General features: G+C 38.7%; 1 protein-coding gene and 1 long non-coding RNA gene across 7 annotated transcripts in view; one reads left to right on the top strand and one right to left on the bottom strand.

Annotated features, from left to right (window-relative positions):
- Positions 1-3717: 3717 nt before the first annotated feature.
- The window catches only part of ENOX1 (ecto-NOX disulfide-thiol exchanger 1), a 511292-nt gene continuing 495820 nt past the window's right edge, over positions 3718-19189 (bottom strand). For all 6 annotated transcript variants that reach the window (XM_031466044.2, XM_031466047.2, XM_064493135.1 and 3 more), the window contains one exon: positions 3718-4317. In XM_031466044.2, the coding sequence (XP_031321904.1) occupies positions 4186-4317 (132 nt within the window). In that variant the 3' untranslated portion in view covers positions 3718-4185. The remainder of the gene's footprint in view (positions 4318-19189) is intronic.
- On the top strand, positions 4322-17563 carry LOC135322775 (uncharacterized). The gene is made up of 4 exons (XR_010383611.1): positions 4322-4616; positions 4783-4869; positions 5635-5696; positions 17515-17563. It is a non-coding gene; the product is annotated as an uncharacterized LOC135322775 (long non-coding RNA).

Below are 19189 nucleotides of genomic sequence, written 5' to 3' on the forward strand. Positions count from 1 at the left end.
TTTACGCCATCAAACGTTTTTGATACGGTATTTACTAAAAGTATTTAAGTACTTTCACACATGGACAACTGACTTTTCCTTGCTGCAGTAGGTAAAGGATACTTAAGCCAGCAAGAAGAGTTCTCGTATGATGGAATCTTACTCAGCCTCAGAAAGTAATGAAATTCTGACACATGCTACAACATGCATGAACCTTGAAGACATTTAGCTGAGTGAAATTAGTGAGACACAGAAAGCTAAATGGTTCCACATAAATGAGGGACCTAGAATGGGCAAATTTAAAGAGACATAAAATAATATGGAGGTTACCAGGAGGACGGGCGTAGGGAGTTATTGTTTAATGGGTACATTAAAATTTTGGGGGTGATAATGTTGAAAAAGTTTTGAGTATAGTGGCGATTGGTTACATAACATTCTGAATGTATTTAATGTCACTGAACCATACAATTACAAATGGTTAAAATGACTTTTAAAGAGTATATTTTACCACAATAAAAAAAAATTTTTTTTAAAGGTAATAATTCTGCCAGGGTATTACAACCCATGGGCAGAAAGTTCTAGCCTCTGTTACTGGAACTGATAACTCAGTATGTTCTGATTCAACAAATTCAGAAAGCTCCTTTGTGGGCTTTGCTTTCACTCATTGGGTTCTTTTGGTCAATAAATATTTAAAAGTCATGTTATGTCATGTCAGACTGAGGGACCAGAAGGATGAGTAAGGTAGGTCTCCAGATAGCAGGGCATGGGAGAAACAGTCACTTTCATAAGTGATTAAAATACAGTATTAGGGCTGCAGGAGAAACATAATGGATATTAGTGAGAACACAGGAGAGGAGGGTCCTGAGGGGATCAAGTCTTCATGGAAGAGCTGACAATTAATTGATCTGAGTTTGAACTTTGAGAAGGAATTGTGTTGCTTTGTATTCAGTAGGATGTAGTACATTATTGCTCACATTTTCTGTTTTGGAAACTTGGATCTAAAATATTTGCAGCTTTTTCAAATATTTTGTAATTTTTCCTCTTTTGTGTATAAGCAACTGGTCCCTGGAGGCAGAAAAACATCTTGGTTCATTCTCTGTCCTGCTTTCTAAATATTTATAAGGAAAATCACTTTGAGAAATAATTGAAAGTAAATGAGACATGTTTGGATCCCTCAAAGAGCTTGTGATCTAATAGGGAGATGAGGCAAAGATAGCTGGGCAGTAAATGCCTTAAGAAATAGTCAACATGGGATGGCTATGCAGAGGCGAGAGAAATGACTTCTAGGGGATGGAGAAAAGCTTTGTGAATGAGGAAGGTCTCTGTGTTTTCCTCTTAAGACCGTGTAGAATTGTGATAACCAGATGTGAGTAAGGTTGTTTCCTTTGAATAGAAGAACATGAGCAAAGGCAGAAAGGCAAAAAGTAATTGTCTCATTGAGGGGAGCAGTGAGAAAGCAAGCCAGAAAGGCCCGTTGGGGCCAAATTATGAGGATCTGCAAACTTTCAGTGCTCTGCTTATTCTCAGAATTCAAGAACAGTGATTTGTTATTGGGTGTTACCTAGGAGAGAGGGGCCAGAGTTTTTACACGTGTGTTTATGTACAGAGGATGGTGGAGAATGGAGAGTGAGAGCAGGGATCTGAAGGCGCTGGATGGGCGTTGGGCTCATGAGAAGAATGGGCATAGGCTGAACTAGAAGCATGACAGTGAAAGGCAGGACACGTTTCAGAGTCACTGGGTCCTGGTTTCAAATCCCGTGCTCAAAATTTTCCAACTGCAAATTTGGCCAAATTAGTTAGAACTTCTGAGCCTCATTCTCCTTTGTGAGACCAACAAGGTCAATAATACTGTCTTTATGTAGGGTTATCCCAAGGATGAAAGAGAATGGGGTAACAGACATAAGTAGACTCCAGATGGCTCTCAAAGGTACCCATGTTAGTTCCTTCCCCAAGTAATCTCTAAAGTCCTATCTGAACCTGAATGTCTGTGAAATAATTCAGAACTTTTTTCCTGTGAAAAGAAGTTATTCACAATATTGAAGTTAGAAAGTAGTGTCTTTTGTCAGATCTAATATAAGGGCCGTCCAACTCCTTTTCCTAATCAGAGCTCTAAGTTGGCGTTTACCCTGTGCACTGTATCCTTCTGCTACACCGACTACCGGCAATACTTGAATACGTGAGTACACATTTGAAACCGCTACCAGGCTTTCAATTTGCAGTAGTCTAGATTGTGGTACCTGTGTGTGTCTCCTAGACCTTGTCTTTATAATTGTCACTTTACAGAATTCTTTTTTTCTAATTATTTTTCAGGTGAACCTCTTAGGTTTTCTGTTTTATGTTAACATCTATAAATGAGGTTGTCTCCTTTCTGACTGTTGCACCCTTACTTGTGTCTCCTGACCTAGAGATAAATGTGTCAGGAAGATGGTGGGCATCAGCAGATGACAAGAGAAAGACCTCTAGTGGTCCAACATTTAATATGATATTGCTATTTAGTTTGAATCCCATAGCTCCATTTTCTTATCTTTCCTGTCACCTGGCTCACACCATATAGAAACTTGGGAAAATGTCTTTTCCCCATTGAACTCTGAGCTCATTAAGGAAGGGGTCTTTTCTTATTCAGCTCCATACTTGTAGTGTTAGCACTGAGCCTGAACATAACGTATGTGTAGATACTTATGGGAGGCATGAATAAGTACCTTAATTTATCAGAGCTCAATAAAAAGAGCCTGAGGACAATAATGTCCAATAGGAAATTATGAACGTGTTTTCAGAATTTCAAAGAACATTCACTGTTCTAACATCTTCCTAAAAAAATGTTTCATTTAAAATTAATATCTTGAATACTTGTCTTTTTTTGTGATTCTCATGTAAGAAAGCAGGAAGGAGATACAATTTAAAGCTCTATTCTACTTGTAATTAAAGAGGGGAAGCCCAAATTTTCTCTCAATTGTTGGTCCAAGTGGGAATTTTTGAATTCCTTTTCTAACTTGTATGCTTTCCAGAAAACATACAAATAAATAAATCCAGGAACTAGTAATATTAACTAATTGGCTACTTTGTACCCATGCATGAGGACCAAAAACAAAGGTTAAGATTTATGTTTATCACATTTGGATGTCATATCATGGTATTTTCAAATAACATCTATTCTAATGCTATATAATCTCCTTTTTTTTTTTTAGTACTTTCCACTCCATGATTTTTATATATTCCTGTTTGAAATACTGGTTTGTCTCTTAATGTCAGTCATGCATTTAATCATTTAAAAATGATGGGCTATGAGATGGGACTGAATAATGTGAAAAATATTTCTCAAGGAAGAATTAAAATATATCAAAGAATAATTTGCAAAACCAATATGGTAGAAGTCATATTTATTGAAAAAAATTAATATCTTTGCTATAAAATTTGTAACAGGAATATTTACTGAATGTTTATTTTGATGCATAAACCTGAATATTACATACCAAGTACAAGACAGTAGCACTAGTTTTTCCTTTATTTACATTTTATGAAAATTGTTATGCGGTCCGTGTTAAAAGAACTGATGATGGAGAATTGTTACATTAGAAAAATAATATTCTTGGTAAAGCATTCTCAAGGAGTCCAATCACATTTTCTGCCCCTTCAATAAGGCAAAAGTCCCTAGAACGGCATATAACTTAATTTACAAAATACAATAACTGTTCAGACACATATTCAAGTTTTCTTTTGGTATGATTATTCCTCTCACTGTAAAATTACTTTTTTTTCTTTCTTTCTTCCTTTTTTTTTTTTTACTAAAACAGAAAGACTTTCAGGAAAAATGTCATTGAATGGTTTCAGCTATACATTACATATACAACTCTGTAGCCTAGCAACAACCATTGCCACACCATCATTAAAGTCAAATATTTTGCTTGGTGAGCTATTCTCAAATGTAGCGTATTTTAAGGTTTTGCCATCATGATGACTGTGGAATCATTGTTTGGTTTTCATAGCAAACGGATCTGTCACAGTATGAAGCTTTGTTTATTTTAGGGAACTGGTACACAATTACATTTCCACTCACAAGAGAACGCCACAGATACAGCTAGAGTCAGGCTCTGGTGGCTCCACGAAGGTCCCGCGCTGGACCAGCCCCAGACCTCCTGGGCTCACCCTGCACAGCCCTGGCTGGGTTCAGGTGGTTTCATTTCCAGAAACTTTTGCTGCTCTTCACAGTTAGGTAGTTTTAATTCCTTCAAAGGCACACAACTTCCACCTCTTTTCCAGCGTTGCTCCCACGCCTGTGAATTCCTGTTTAAACATGCGTGGCAGCCTCATCAAAAGCATTTCGATTTCGTTTGCAGATATCTGTTAGAAAGGAAGAAAAGTCACTTTGGGGAAAGGAACTCATCTTAGAGGAGGCAGGGGGTTGAGTAAGGACATGCTTTCCCAGTGAGATAAACGTGAGTTTTTCAGCTTGGCTGTCAAGTCATGGCCTTAAAAAAAGGAGCGCAAGTGAAAGGGCTCCCTCCCATCGTCCCCTGAGCAGCTGGCCGGAGTGGGGCACGAGACAGTGGGTGGAAATTCCAGGTGTACCCGTCATGTGGATGGCGACCTTGCTGGCAGCACCGCGCCTGAACAGTCCTCCCTGATGGAAAAGGAGCTGGGTATGGAATTTAAGGGGGCTCAGAGCAAATTCAGCACCACTTCTGGAAAGCTACCACTCCTCTGAAACAAAGGGCAGCACTTTTTATCTAACTCAGTGAGGATCAGACGGCATGTGGGTGGATTTCTTGCCACCCTAACAACTTTCTCTTCCTTTCACTTTCACAGGAACTACAGACCATACGGGTTTAGGAATAGAAATGAACTTCAATGCCTACAACAGTAAAAGTCTTGATGTCCAGTCATAATATCCAGGTAGGTTTTCTTAATGCATTTTTTTCTTCTCCCAACTTTGATTATATACATTTTTATACCAGTAATCTGCTTTATCTTAAACAAAGAACAAGCCAACCACAATCCTCCTGTTCTAAGAAGCCACTGCTCTCGTTTTCCTGTGTTTGCATCCTGATCCATGCACACAGGGATCTCATATAATAAGGTGCCTGAGATCTTGGAATTGGGGGTCTGACATTTCTGTTTGGATATTGTTTCCACTGTTGTTATGAGCTAAATGGCCTCTACACCAGGATGGTTAGTCTCTCTAAGCCTTAGCAAGTGGGAATACCAACGTTCAGTAAGGATGTGGGAAGACTACTGGCTCAGCACAGACTCGGGCACAGTGCGTCAGTGAGTTAGAACCTCATTATTTTCATGGTACAGTTACTGTGTGGATATCATTTTAGTTTATACTTTTCATTTAACAATTAAGACTCATTTTAAAAAGAGACCAAATAGGCCAGAAAATCAAATCAACTGTTCATTTAATATTCACATGGAAAAAGATTTTACATGACAGTCAATATTCCTAGGCCTGTAATACAAAACTTTAGTTAAACAGAGGCAATCCTGAAAGTTGAAATCAGTTGTAGAATTTTTATGTGAATTATTTTGAAATCTGAATGTATTTTTTCCACAAAACTGTAAAATGGATTATGAGATTCCCAAGTCAACCCATAAAAGTGTATCAAACACATTGTTAAAAGGTTCCTAATGAATTTGAGAAAGGACATTTTCTTTCAGTGAGCATCGGACAAAGCGCCTTCACCAGCATCCTGAGTTTATTCCCACAGCATTCATGAAAGGTACGCAGGGCAGACGTTGCATGTGACAGCTGAGGAAACTGAGCGAGCTACAGGGGGTCAAGTGCTGTATCAGAGATGGAACTGGGGAAGACTCCACTGCTTGTGGGCTGGGAGTGGGCACTGGTTTGCTTTAAATGTTCCCCATTGTTGTCAACATCTGCGGGTGAAGAACCACGGGTGTGGTGGGTTTTTTCTAAGTGTCAATCACCTGGGGTACTTGTTTTTTTCTTTTTTTTTTTTTTTTAAAAACTTTCCCTAGTCTCTTCTCTGGAGTCTCTAATTCAGCCAGTGTGGAGTGTAAGCCCAGATTAGGTTTAATAGTCACCCCGAGTCAGGCATATTTGGGTTAATAATGGGGGTTTATTTTATTTTATTAAGAACTTTATTGTGGTATGGTTCCTGTACAGTAACTACACGTATTTCAAATGTACAATTTGATGAATTTGGATAGATGTATATATACACCAGTGAAACCACTAGCTAACATTTCTGTCATTCTCCAAGAGGTGCCATTTTCAAATTCCCAATTTATCCCTTCCCTCTGGTAACCACAAGTTTGTTTTCTATGTCTTTGAGTTGTTTCTGTTTTGTAGGTAAGTTCATTTGTTTCCTTTTTTAGATTCCATGTATGAGTGATATCATATGGCATTTTTCTTTCTCTTTCTGGCTTCTCTCAGAATGACGATCTCCAGGTTCATCCATGTTGCTGCAAATGGCATTATTTTACTCTTTTTTATGACTGAGTAGTATTCTATTTGTGTGTGTGTGTCTGTATACACACACATATACACATCTTCTTTATCCAGTCATCTGTTGATGCATATTTGAGTTGTTTCCATGGCTATTGTAAATAATGCTGCTATGAACATTGGGATGCATGTGTCTTTAAATTACATTTTTCTCCAGGTATTTGCCCAGGAGTGGTATTGCTGGATCATATGGTAAGTCTATTTTTAGTTTTTTAAGGAACCTCCATACTGTCCTCCATAGTTGCACGAATTTACATTTCCACCAACAGTGTAAGAGGGTCCTTTTTTCTCCACACCCTCTCCAGCATTTATCATTTGTAGACTTTTTAATGATAGCCATTCTGACTGGTGTGAGGTGATAGCTCATGGTAGTTTTGATTTGCATTTCTCTAACAATCAGTGATGTTGAGCATCTTTTCATGTTGGCCATCTATCTCCCTGTCTTCTTTGGAAAGATGTCTATTTAGGTAAAGCCTTTTCTGCATGTATTGAGATAATCATATGGTTTTTATTCTTCAGTTTGTTAATGTGGTATATCACATGGACTGATCTGCAGATATTGAAAAATCCTTGCATCCTTGGGGTAAATCCAACTTGATTATAGTGTGTGATCCCTTTAATGCATTTTTGGAATCAATTTGCTAGTATTTTGTTGAGGATTTTTGTGTCTATATTCATAAGTGATACTGGCTTGTAATTTTCTTTTTTTGTGATATCTTTGTCTGGTTTTGGTATCAGGTTGATGATGGCCTCACAGAATGAGTTTGGAAGTGTTCCTTCCTCTGCAATTTTTTGGAATAGCTTCAGAATGATAAGTGTTAAACTCTTCTCTGAATGTTTGGTAGAATTCCCTTGTGAAGTTATCTGTTTGCTGGGCGTTTTTATATTACTGACTCAATTTCAGTACTGGTAATTGGTCTGTTCATATTATATTTCTTACTAGTTCAATCTTGGCAAATTGTACTTTTCTAAGAAATTGTCCATTTCTTCTATGTTGTCCTTTTTGTTGGCATATAGTTGCTCATAGTAGCCTCTTATGATCCCTTGTATTTCTGTGGTGTCGGTTATAACTTCTTTTCATTTCTGATTTTATTACTTTGGGCCCTCTCCCCTTTTTTTGATGAGTATGACTAAAGGTTTATCAATCAATTTTATCTTTTCAGAGAACCAGCTTTTACTTTCATTGATATTTTCTTTTCTTTTTAGTCTTTATTTCATTTATTTCTGCTCTAATCTTTATGATTTTTTTTCTTCTATTAACTTTTTGGGCTTCGTTCTTCTTTCTCTAGTTGCTTTAGGTGTAAGCTTAGGGTGTTTACTTGAGATTTTTCTTGTTTCGTGAGGTAGGCTTTTATTGCTATAAACTTTCCTCTTAGAACTGCTTTTTTGCTGTGTCCCAGAGGTTTTGGATCATTGTGTTTTTGTTTTCATTTGTCTCAAAGTATTTTTTATTTTCTCTTTGATTTCTTCAGTGATCCATCGGTTATTTAGTAGCTTAGTAGCATATTATTTAGCATCCGCGTGTTTGCAGTTTTTAGTTTTATTCTTACTGTTGATTTCTAACCTTACAGCATTGTGGTTGGAAAAGATGCTTTTTATGATTTCAATTTTCTTAAATTTACCAAGGCTAGCTTTGTGGGCCGGCATGTGGTCAGTTCTGGAGAATGTTCCATGTGTATTTGAGAAGAATGTGTATTCTTGCTTTTGGATGGAATGCTCTATGAATATCAATTAAGTCCATCTGGTCTAATGTGTTATTTAGGGCCTGTATTTCCTTACTAATTTTCTGTCTGGATGATCTGTCCATTGATGTAAGTGGGGTGTTAAGGTCCCCCACTATTATTGTGTTATTGTCAATTTCTCCTTTTGTGTATGTTAACAATTGCCTTATATATTGAGGTGTTCCTATGTTGGGTGCATATACAATTGTTATTTCTTCTTAGATTGATCCCTTGATCATTCTGTAGTGTCCTTCTTTGTCTCTTGTAACAGTCTGTATTTTAAAGTCTCTTTTGTCTGATGTAAGTATTGCTACTCCAGCTTTCTTTTGGTTTCCATTTTCATGGAATATCTTTTTCCATCCCTCTACTTTTAGCCTGCATGTATCTCTAGCTCTGACATGGGTCTCTTCTAGACAACATATATATGGGTCTTATTTTCATATCCATTCAGCCAGTCTGTGTCTTTTGGTTAGAGCATTTAATCTATTTACATTTAAGGTAATTATGAGTACATATGTTCTTATTGCCATTTTGGTAATTCTTTTGGGTTTGTTTTTGTAGGTCTTTTTTTGTTTTTCTTTTTGTTCTCTTTTCTTGTGATTTGATGACCAGAGAAGTTCCTTTAACATTTGTTGTAAAGCTGTTTTGGTGGTGCTGAATTCTTTTAGCTTTTGTTTATCTGTGAAGCTTTTGATTTCCCCATCAAGTGTAAATAAGAGCCTTATTGGATAGGATATTCTTGGTTGTAAGGTTTCCCCTTTCATCACTTTATAAATATATCATGCCACCCCCTTCTGGCCTGTAGAGTTTGTTGAAAAATCAGCTTTTAACCTTATGGGAGCTCCTTTGTATGTTATTTGTTGCCCTTCTCTTGCTGATTTTAATATTTTCTCCTTAATTTTTGTCAATTTGATGACTATGTACCTTGGTGTGTTCCTACTTTGGGTTGATCCTGTGTCGAACTCTGTGCTTCTTGGACTTGGGTGACTGTTTCCTTTCCCAAGTTAGGGAAGTTTTCAGTTATCTCTTCAAAAGTTTTCTCAGGTCCTTCTATTTCTGGGACCTCTATAATGTGACAACTTCATGTTGTCCCCGAGTCCTCTTAAACTATCCTCATTTCTTTTCATTCTTTTCTTTTTTCTGTTCTGCAGTAGTGGTTTCCGCTAATCTGTCTTCTAGCTCACTGATCCATTCTTCTGCCGTATTTAGTTTGTTCTTGGTTCCTTCTAGTGTGTTATTCATTTCAGTAATTTTATTCTTCAATTCTGTTCGGGGTATTCTTTATATTTTCCAGCTCTTTGCTAAAAACTTCACTCTGTACATCTGTACTCCTCTTGAGTTCTCTGAACATCTTCGCCATCGTTACTTTAAGATCTTTCTCAGATAAGTTGCCTCTCTCCTCATCACTTACTTCTTCTCCTGGGATTTTATCTTGTGCCTTGGCTTGGAAGATATTCGTCTGCCACCTCAGTATTGTCTAGTCTATCTTTCTATTTGTATTTCTAGGTAGGTTAGTTAACATTTCTCGACCTTGGAGAAGTAGCCCTCTGTGGGAGATGTCCTATGCATCGCAGCAGTGCACTCCTCTCTTGTCACCCAAGGGCCAGGGTCCAGCCGGTACCGGTATAGAATCTGGCCTGTGTTGGTTGATTCTTTCTGTACTTTGGGATTGCTGTTTTCTTATTTCTGGTATCTGCCCCTTGGTGGATGAGGCTGGACTAGAGGCTTATGCAGATTTCCTGGCAGGAGTCAGTGCCTGCCCACTGCTGGGTGAAGCTTGGTCCTGGACCTCTGGTGGGTACCTAGAGGCGTTTGTGGCTCAGGAAGTCTGCTGATGGGTGGGGCTATGTTCCCACCCAGTATGTGGTTTGGCCTGAGGCTTCCCAGCCCTTCATCCTCTGGGCTGTTGGGTGGAGCTAGGCCTTGGTGCTAGTGATCCAATCAATATGTCAGCCTCCACAGCTCATGTTGATGAACACTCCCAGGATGTCCACCACCAGCTTTTATGTCCCCTGGGTGAGCTGCAGCTGTATCCTGCCTCCCTAGGAGAGCTTCCAAAACCAGCAAGCAGGTCTGGCCCAGGTTCCTATGAAGTCACTGCTTCTGCCCTTGAACCTGGTGCATGCGAGATTCTGTGTATGTTTCCTAAGAGAATGAAGTCTGTTTCCCTAGTTCCATGGAGATCCTGGAGTTAAGCCCTGCTGGCCTTCAAAACCGCATGTCCTGGGGTCTCCTCCCAAAGCCAGAACCCTGGGCTGGGGAGCCTGACATGGGGCTCAGAACTCACACTCCTGTGGGAAGGCCTCTGTGACTTAATTATTCTTCAGCTTGTAGGTCGCCCACCTGGGGGGTATGGGGCCCGATTATATCATGAGCACACCCCTACTTCTGACCTGCTGTTGTTGACTTTTATGTTTTCAGTTGAAGGTGATCTTTGTTGCTAGGTTCCAGTCTTTTTTTTTTTTTTTTTTTGATGGTTGTTTAGCGGTTAGTCATGCTTTTCTTGTAGTTGCGAGGAGAGGTGAGCTTGTGGTCCTACTACGCTGCCATCCAGCTTCCCTGATGCCCATGCCGACCCCAGGCCAAGAATGGAGAGTTGAATCAGACAAACTTGAAATTTAATCTCGGCTAGGCCCTGAGCAATCTTTGTGACCTTGGGCAGGTCATTTAATAGCTGTAATTCTGAGGCTGAAGGAATTACAAGATGGAGGAGTAGGAGGACCTTGCCAAACAAGCATCAATAAAAAAGACTGGACCCTACCATAAAAGATATTCTGTAACTAAAGAAATAAAGAAGGAACCACAATGAGATGGTAGGAGGGGCGTGCTCATGATGTAATCAAATCCCATTTCCTACCCCTGGCTGGGTGACCCATAAACCGGAGAATAGTTAAAGTGCAGAGTAGCTCCCATAGAAATGAGAGTTCAGAGCCCTGTGTCAGGCTCCCCAGCCTGGGGGTCTGGCATCTGAAAGAGGAGCGAACAGAGCATTTGGCTTTGAAGGCCAGTGGGGCTTAATTGTAGGAGCTCCACAGGACTAGAGAATATATAGAGACTTCACTCTTAAGGGGTGCACACAAAATCTCACATGCACTGGGACCAAGAGCAAAAGCAGTTAACTTTATAGAAGCCTGGGCCAAACCTACCAGCTAGTCTTTCAGGGTCTCCTGGGGAGGCTGTGGTTCACCCCGGGGACATAAAAACTGGTGGAGGCCATATCAGGGGGTATTCATCTGCATGAACTCTCCTGGAGGCTGACATCTTGCTTGAGTCATTAGCACCAAGACCAGGCCCCACTCAACAGCCTATGGGTTCCAATGCTGGGATGCTTCAGGCCAGACAACAAACTGGGTGGGAACACAGCCCCACCCATCAGCAACCAAGCTGTCTCAAGACTTCCTGAGCACACAGTCACCTTTAGATATGGCTCCAGACACAGCCCTGCCCACCAGAGGGCCAGGACCCAGCTCTACCCACAAGTGGGCAGGCATCACTGGTCCCTCCTACCAGGAAGCCTACACAAGCAAAGCCTCTAGGATCAACCTCACTTACCAGGGGGCAGACATCAGAAGCAAGACAACTAGGATCCCACAGCTTGCCGAACCGAGTCCACAAATGCAGACAGCACCCTACCCTTGGGCCAGCTGGCCCTTGGGTGACAAGAGGGGAGTTCAGTGCTGGGACACATAGGACGTCTCTTGCAGAGGGCCACTTTTCCAAGTCAAGAGATGTAACTAACCTACAACATGCATAAAAATACAAATAAAAATTTAGACAAAATGAGGCAGTAGAGGAATATATTCCACACAAAGGAACAAGATAAAAATGCCAGGAGAACAATTAAGTGAAGTGGAGATAGGCAGTCTATCTGAGAAAAAGTTCTGAGTAATGACAGTAAGAATGGATGCAGAGAAAGAGAAGTTAGAAGTTTTTAACAAAAAGTTAGAAAATATAAAGAACCACCAGAGTTGAAGAATTCAATAACTGAAATGAAAAATATACTAGACGACATCAATAGCAGAAAAAATGAGGCAAAGTAATGGATCAGTGAGCTGGAAGACAGAGTAATGGAAACCACAGCTGTGGAACAGGATAAAGAACAAAAAGAATGAAAATAAATGAATACAGTTTAAGAGACCTCTGGGACAACATTTAGCACATAAACATTCACATTATAGGTCCCAGAAGGAGAAGAGAGGAAGAAAGGGCCTGAAGAGATAATAGCTGAGGACTTCCCTAACCTAGAAAAGGAAACAGTCACCCAAGTCCAGGAAGTGTAGAGAGTCCCAAACAGAATTAACCCAAAGAGGAATGCACCAAGATGCATTGTAATCAAGTAGACAAAAATTAGAGATAAGGAGAAAATATTAAAAGCAGCAAGGGACAAGAAACAACATATAGGGGGACTCCCATAAGGTTAATAGCTGATTTTTCAGCAGAAGCTCTGCAGCCCAGAAGGGAGTGGCACGATATACTTAAAGTGATGAGATGGAAAACCCTACAACCAAGAATACTCCATCCAGTAAGTCTCTTGTTCAAGTTTGATGGAGAAATCAAAAGCTTTACAGACAAGCAAAAGCTAAAAGAATTCAGCACCACCAAATTCTCTTGGCAGAAAAGGCCACAACTAGAAACAAGAAGACTATGAAATGGAAAAGCTCACTGGTAAAGGCAAACATACAGTAAAGGCAGGAAACCATTCACACACAAACTAAAAGACAAAAGTAATAAAATCATCTATATCCACAATAAACTGTTAAGGGATCCACAAAACAACTAGATGTAAAATATGATATCAAAATTAGTAATCATGAGGGAAGGAGAGTACAAATGCAGAGTACTTAAAATGCATCTGAAGTTAAGAGATCAGCAACTTAAAACAACCATATGTATACTATATAGACACATATGGCTATATGTATGTATATGTGTATATGTATATGTGTGTGTGTGTGTGTGTATAGACTGCTATACCAAAACCTCATGGTAACGACAAACCAAAAATCTATCATGGATATACACATGAAAAAGAAGGATTATATTAAAATGAATGTATGTATGTATATGTAAGACAACTATTATGCTGTACACCAGAAACTGACACATTGTAAATGGACTACATACTTCAATTTAAAAAAATGAAAAAGGAATCCAAACAACACTAAATATAGTCACCAAATCACAAGAGAACAAAAGAAAGGGGGAAAAACACAGCTACAAAATCAAATCCAAAACAATGAACAAAACAGCTATAAGAACATACATATAGATAATTACCTTAAATGGATTAAATGCTCCAACCAAAAGACATAGACTGGCTGGATGAGTACAAAAATAAGTTATATATGTATATATATATACACACATACATACATACATGCTGTCTACAGGATGCCCACTTCAGCTCTAGAGACACATGCAGGCTGAAAGTAAGGGGATGGAAAAAGATATTCCATGAAAACTCAGATCAAAAGAAGCCTGGAGTAGCAATACTTAACATCAGACAAAAGAGACTTTAAAATAAAGACTTACAAGAGACAAGGAAGGACACTACAGAATGATCAAGGGATCAATCCAAGAGGAAGATGTAACAATTGTAAATATATATGCACCCAACATAGGAAAACATCAGTATATAAGGAAAATGTTAATGGAGATAAAGGAGAAACTGACAGTAACACAATAATAGTGGGAGACTTTAACCCCCACAACTTACATCAATGGACAGATCATCCAGACAGAAAATCAGTAAGGAAACATACGCCTTAAATGACACAGTGGAACAGATGGACTTAATTGATATTTATAGAGCATTCCATCTGAAAGCATCAGAATACACATTCTCAAGTGCTCATGGAATGTTCTCCAGGCTAGATCACATGCTGGCCCACAAAGCAAGCCTTGGTAAATTTAAGAAAACTGATACCATATCAAGCATCTTTCCTGACCACAATGCTATGAAATTAGAAACCTACTACAAGAAAAAAACTGCAAAAAATACAAATGGAGGCTAAACAATATGTTACTAAACAAACAATGGATCACTGAAGAAGTCAAAGAGGAAATTAAAAAAAATAGCTGGAAACAAATGGAAATGAAAACACTATGATCCAAAAGCTATGGGACACAGCAAAAGCAGTTCTAAGAGGGAAGTCTATAGTCATATAAACTTACCTCAGGAAACAAGAAAAATCTCAAACAACCTAACCTTACATGTAAAGCAACTAGAGAAAGAACAACAAACAAAACTCAAAAGTTAGTAGAAGGAAAGAAATCATAAAGATGAGAGCAGAAATAATTGAGACTAAAAAAATAATAGAAAAGATCAATAAAACTAGAAGCTGGTTCTTTAAAAAGATAAACAGCAGGCTCATCAAGAAAAAAAAATGAAGAGGGCCCAGATCAACAAAATCAGAAATGAAAAGGAAGTTACAAGTGACACCACAGAAATACAAAGGACCATAAGAAACTGCTATGAGCAACTATATGCCCATAAAATTGACAACCTAGGAGAAATGGACAAGGTTTTAGAAAGGCGTAATCTCCCAAGTCTGAGCCAGGAAGAAATAGAAAATATTAACAGACAAATTACCATCACTGAAATTGAATTAGAAATTAAAAAACTCCCAACAAATGAAACTCCAGGACCAGATGGCTTCACAGATAAATTCTACGAAACGTTTAGAGATGAGTTAACACCTATTCTTCTGAAACTATTCCAAAAAATTGAAGAGGAAGGAATACTTCTGAACTTATTCTGTGAGGCCACTATCAATTACCCTGATAGCAAAACCAGACAAAGATATCACAAAGAAAGAAAATTACAGACCAATATCACTGATGAACATAGATGCAAAAATCCTCAACAAAAAAACTGAGTCCAGAACTACATTAAAAGGATTCGAGTGGGATTTATCCCAGCCATGCAAGGATTTTTCAGTATCTGCAATGTGATATGCCACATTAACAACTGAAGAATAAAAACCATATGATCATCTCATATGATGCAGAAAAAGCTTTTGATAAAATTCAACATCCATTTATGATAAAAACTCTGCCATGATACTATCCATAGAAAATCCTAAAGATGCTACCAGAAAAGTACTACAGGTCATCAATGAATTCAGTAAAGTTGCAAGATACAAAATTAGTGCACCAAAATCTGTTGGATTTCTGAACACTAACAACAAAGTATCAGAGAAGTTAAAGAAACAGTCCCACTTACCACTGAATCAAAAAGAATAAAATACCTAGGACTAAGCCTACCTAACAAGGTAAAAGCCCTGTACTCCAAAAAGTGTAAGATGCTGTTGAAAGAAATTAAAGACACAAGCAGATGGAAAGATATACTGTGTTCTTGGATTGGAAGAATCAATATTGTTATAATGACCATAGAACCCAAGGCAAGATACAGATTCAGTGCAATCCTTATCAAATTACCAATGGCATTTTTTATGGAACTAGAATGAAGAATGTTAAAATTTGTATGGAAACCCAAAAGACTCTGAATAGCTAAAGCAATCTGGAAAAAGAAAGGAGTTGGAGAAATCAGCTTCCCTGACTTCATACTATACTACAAAGCTATAGTAATCAAAACAGTACAGTACTGGCACAAAAAGAGACACAGATCAATGGAACAGGATAGAAAGCCCAGAAATAAACCCACACATTTATGATCAATTAATCTATGACAAAGGAAGCAAGAATATACAATGGAGAAGACAGTCTCTTCAGTAAGTGGTGCTGGGAAAACCAGACAGCTACATGTAAAAGAATGAAATTAGAACATTCTCTAACACCATATACAAACATAAACTCAAAATGGATTAAAGACCTAAAGACTCTAAAACTCCTAGAGGAAAACATAGGCAGAACACTCTCTGACATAGATTGCAGCAATATTTTTTTGGATTCATCTCCTAGAGTAATGGAAATAAAAACAAAAATAAACAAATAGGACCTAATTAAACTTAAAAGCTTTTGCAAAGTAAAGGAAAGGAAACCATAAAATGAAAAGACAAACTACGGAATGAGAATACATATTTGCAAATGATGTGACCAACAAGGAATTAATTTCCAAAATTACAAACAGCTCATACAGTAACAAAAACACAACTCAATCAAAAAATGGGCAGATGGTCTAAATAGACATTCCTCCAAGGAAAACATACAGATGGCCAACAGGCACATGAGAAAATACTCAACACTGCTAATTATTAGAAAAATGCAAATGAAAACAACAGTGACTTATCACCTCATACCAAAAATAATGACCATCATTAAAAAGCCTGTAAACAATGAATGCTGGAGAGGGTGTGGAGAAAAAGGAACCCTCCTACACTGTTAGTGGGAATGTAAATTGGTGCAGCCACTATTGTGGACAGTATGGAAGTTCCTTAAAAAACTGAAAATAGACTTACCATATGATCCAGCAATCCCACTCCTGGGCATAGATCTGGAAAAAACTCTATTTTGAAAAGACACATGCACCCCAGTGTTTATAGCAGCACTATTTACAATAGCCAAGACATGGAAGCAACCTAAATGTCTACTGACAGATGACTGGATAAAGAAGATGTGGTATATGTGTGTGTGTATATATACATACACACACAATGGAATACTACTCAGACATAGAAAAGAATGGAATAATGCCAGTTGTAGCAACAAGGATGATTATCGTACTAGGTGAAGTAGGTTATACAGAGAAAGACAAATTATCATATGATATTGCTTATATGTGGAATCTAAAAAAATAATACAAATGAACTTATTTACAAAACAGAAACAGACTCACAGAGAAAACAAACTTAAGATTATCAAAGGGGAAAGGGGAGGGAGGGCTAAATAAGCAGTTTGCGACTAACAGATCCACACTAGTGTATGTAAAACAGATAACCAACAAGGACCTACCGTACAGCACAGGGAACTATACTCAATATCATGTAATAACCTATAATGGGAAAGAATCTGAACTATATACATATGTATAACTGAGACCCTTTGCTCTACACCTGAAACTAACACAACGTTGTAAAAAAAAAAATCTATACTTCAATTTTAAAAATTAAGAAAATTAAAAAAAGTACAGACATTAATAGTTTTTTGCTCCCTCGATAGTCCTTTGATTATTATAATTTAAGATTAAATATTTTTTCATTTTAAAAATTAGCTGTAATTCTCAGTTTCTTCATGTGTGTAACAGAAATAACAATCTCTTAGTGTGGTTGTGAGCATTGTATGTAAAGTGTAACACAGGGCCTGGCACAAGTATGCTTTCTATATTTATATCCATTTTAGGCAATGCTGATCGGCTACTACATGGTAACGTAAAACCTTCTGTTGTAGGCAGGTCAAGCTCCATGCTCAGAAGCCAAAGAAAACAAGTACAGAGAGAGATATGTGGTCAAGCCGTTTTTAGCTGGTCCAGAAGGCAGTATTCCTTAAGCTTCATGAGGTCAAGGTAACCTCTTAACAAGTCCCCTTCTTTGTTTTGGAGGACAGCACAGGGAATCTGTGTTCGGCTCCAGTCCCCAGTCAAATTCAAGTGACACCCCTGGGATAAACAGTCCTTTTCCAGATCAAGCAGAGGCCACACTGAAGGTGACAGATGGAGGAACAGCCAGCCCAACCACAGCCTTGTTTCCAGCGTAACTGTCTCCTCCCTTGGAAAAGTAGGAAAGGAGCCTTGTGCTACTTATTAGGAACGAGAGAAAAAGTTGAATTCTTGTTGGGAAAATAAAGATCTGATCTAAAGTTTATGTCTTTGGAGGAGGCCAGCTGGGGTCAGGTCAGGCCATCCCACCCAGCAGCCCCACAGCTGACTGTGAAAAGTGCACCAACTCACAGTCACTGAGACCCTTTTCCTTGCCAAATGCTTCTGAACAAATTTTCTTTAATTCTCACCACACTCCTATAAGAGAGGGAATAATTTACAAATGAGGGAACTGAGGTCCATAGAGATTAGGTAACCCAGGCAGTCAGTGTGGAGCTGGGGCGTCAATCCAGGCTCCCCGGCCTTGTTCTTAGACACTGATGCCAGTCGTCATGGGGGACGGGGACTGGAGATAATCTACTTGGTCACTGCCTCTCTGCTCACAGATGGGGACCATGGGGCCAGTGTCCGAGTACAGGAGGACAGGGCTCCTCTGTGATGAATACTATTTTACAGTGATACCAACATCCATAGCAAAAATCTGGAAGTTCCCAACTCCGCCAGCTCATAAACTTCCTGAGTCCTCCCGTGGGCCAGGCACAGAGTATGTGCTTTAAGTGCATTATCTCATCAAAAAGCTCATTAAACAAGCAAATAAACCCTTCACTTGCTGGAAGGAAGAGATATAGAGGCAAAAGACTGGATCCTAGTCATGGAATGACCATTAACTAGCTTTACCATCTTGTCTAAGTCACTTAATCTCTTTCGGTGTTTTTTCATTGACCTGACCCGGCAATTGGAAAGAAGTCCATTGAATGCTCTAAGGACCTGGATTTGAGTCCTGACCCCACCACATATCAGCACCGGTCCATGGGCAAGCCATATAAAATTCATCTGTCCGCTAGGTTGTGGCAAAGATCTCAAACTGAGAGAATGTGATAGGTCTTTTGTGTACTTTAAAGCACAAAACAAATGGCAACCAACGCTTAGAAGCACTTAACTGTGTGCCCTATACAGGTGTGAATGCTTTTCATATATTAGGTCATTTAATATACGTTATAACCCATAAAAACTCATTTTTATGGACTGTAAGACTGAGGCACAGAGATGTTACATCAATTGTCAAAGGTCACACAGCTAAGAAGTGGTGAAACTCGGATTTGAAATTCTCATGACTAGTTTGAATAACCAATTAGCCAGGAATTAGTATAGTGGAAATTAGTGTCCTTAAAAGTAATTAACCCTCACTTGCTGTTGGTAGTGCAAGGTAACAGCTTGATTCTACCACGAAGATGTAAATGATGTGGCCAGAGATGTGTCACAATTACAGAGCAGGCGCCTCAAATGAAATCCTACCTAACGCGTCCA

Source organism: Camelus dromedarius, chromosome 13 (genome assembly GCF_036321535.1).
Source record: "Camelus dromedarius isolate mCamDro1 chromosome 13, mCamDro1.pat, whole genome shotgun sequence".
NCBI classification, from domain to species: Eukaryota; Metazoa; Chordata; class Mammalia; order Artiodactyla; family Camelidae; genus Camelus; species Camelus dromedarius.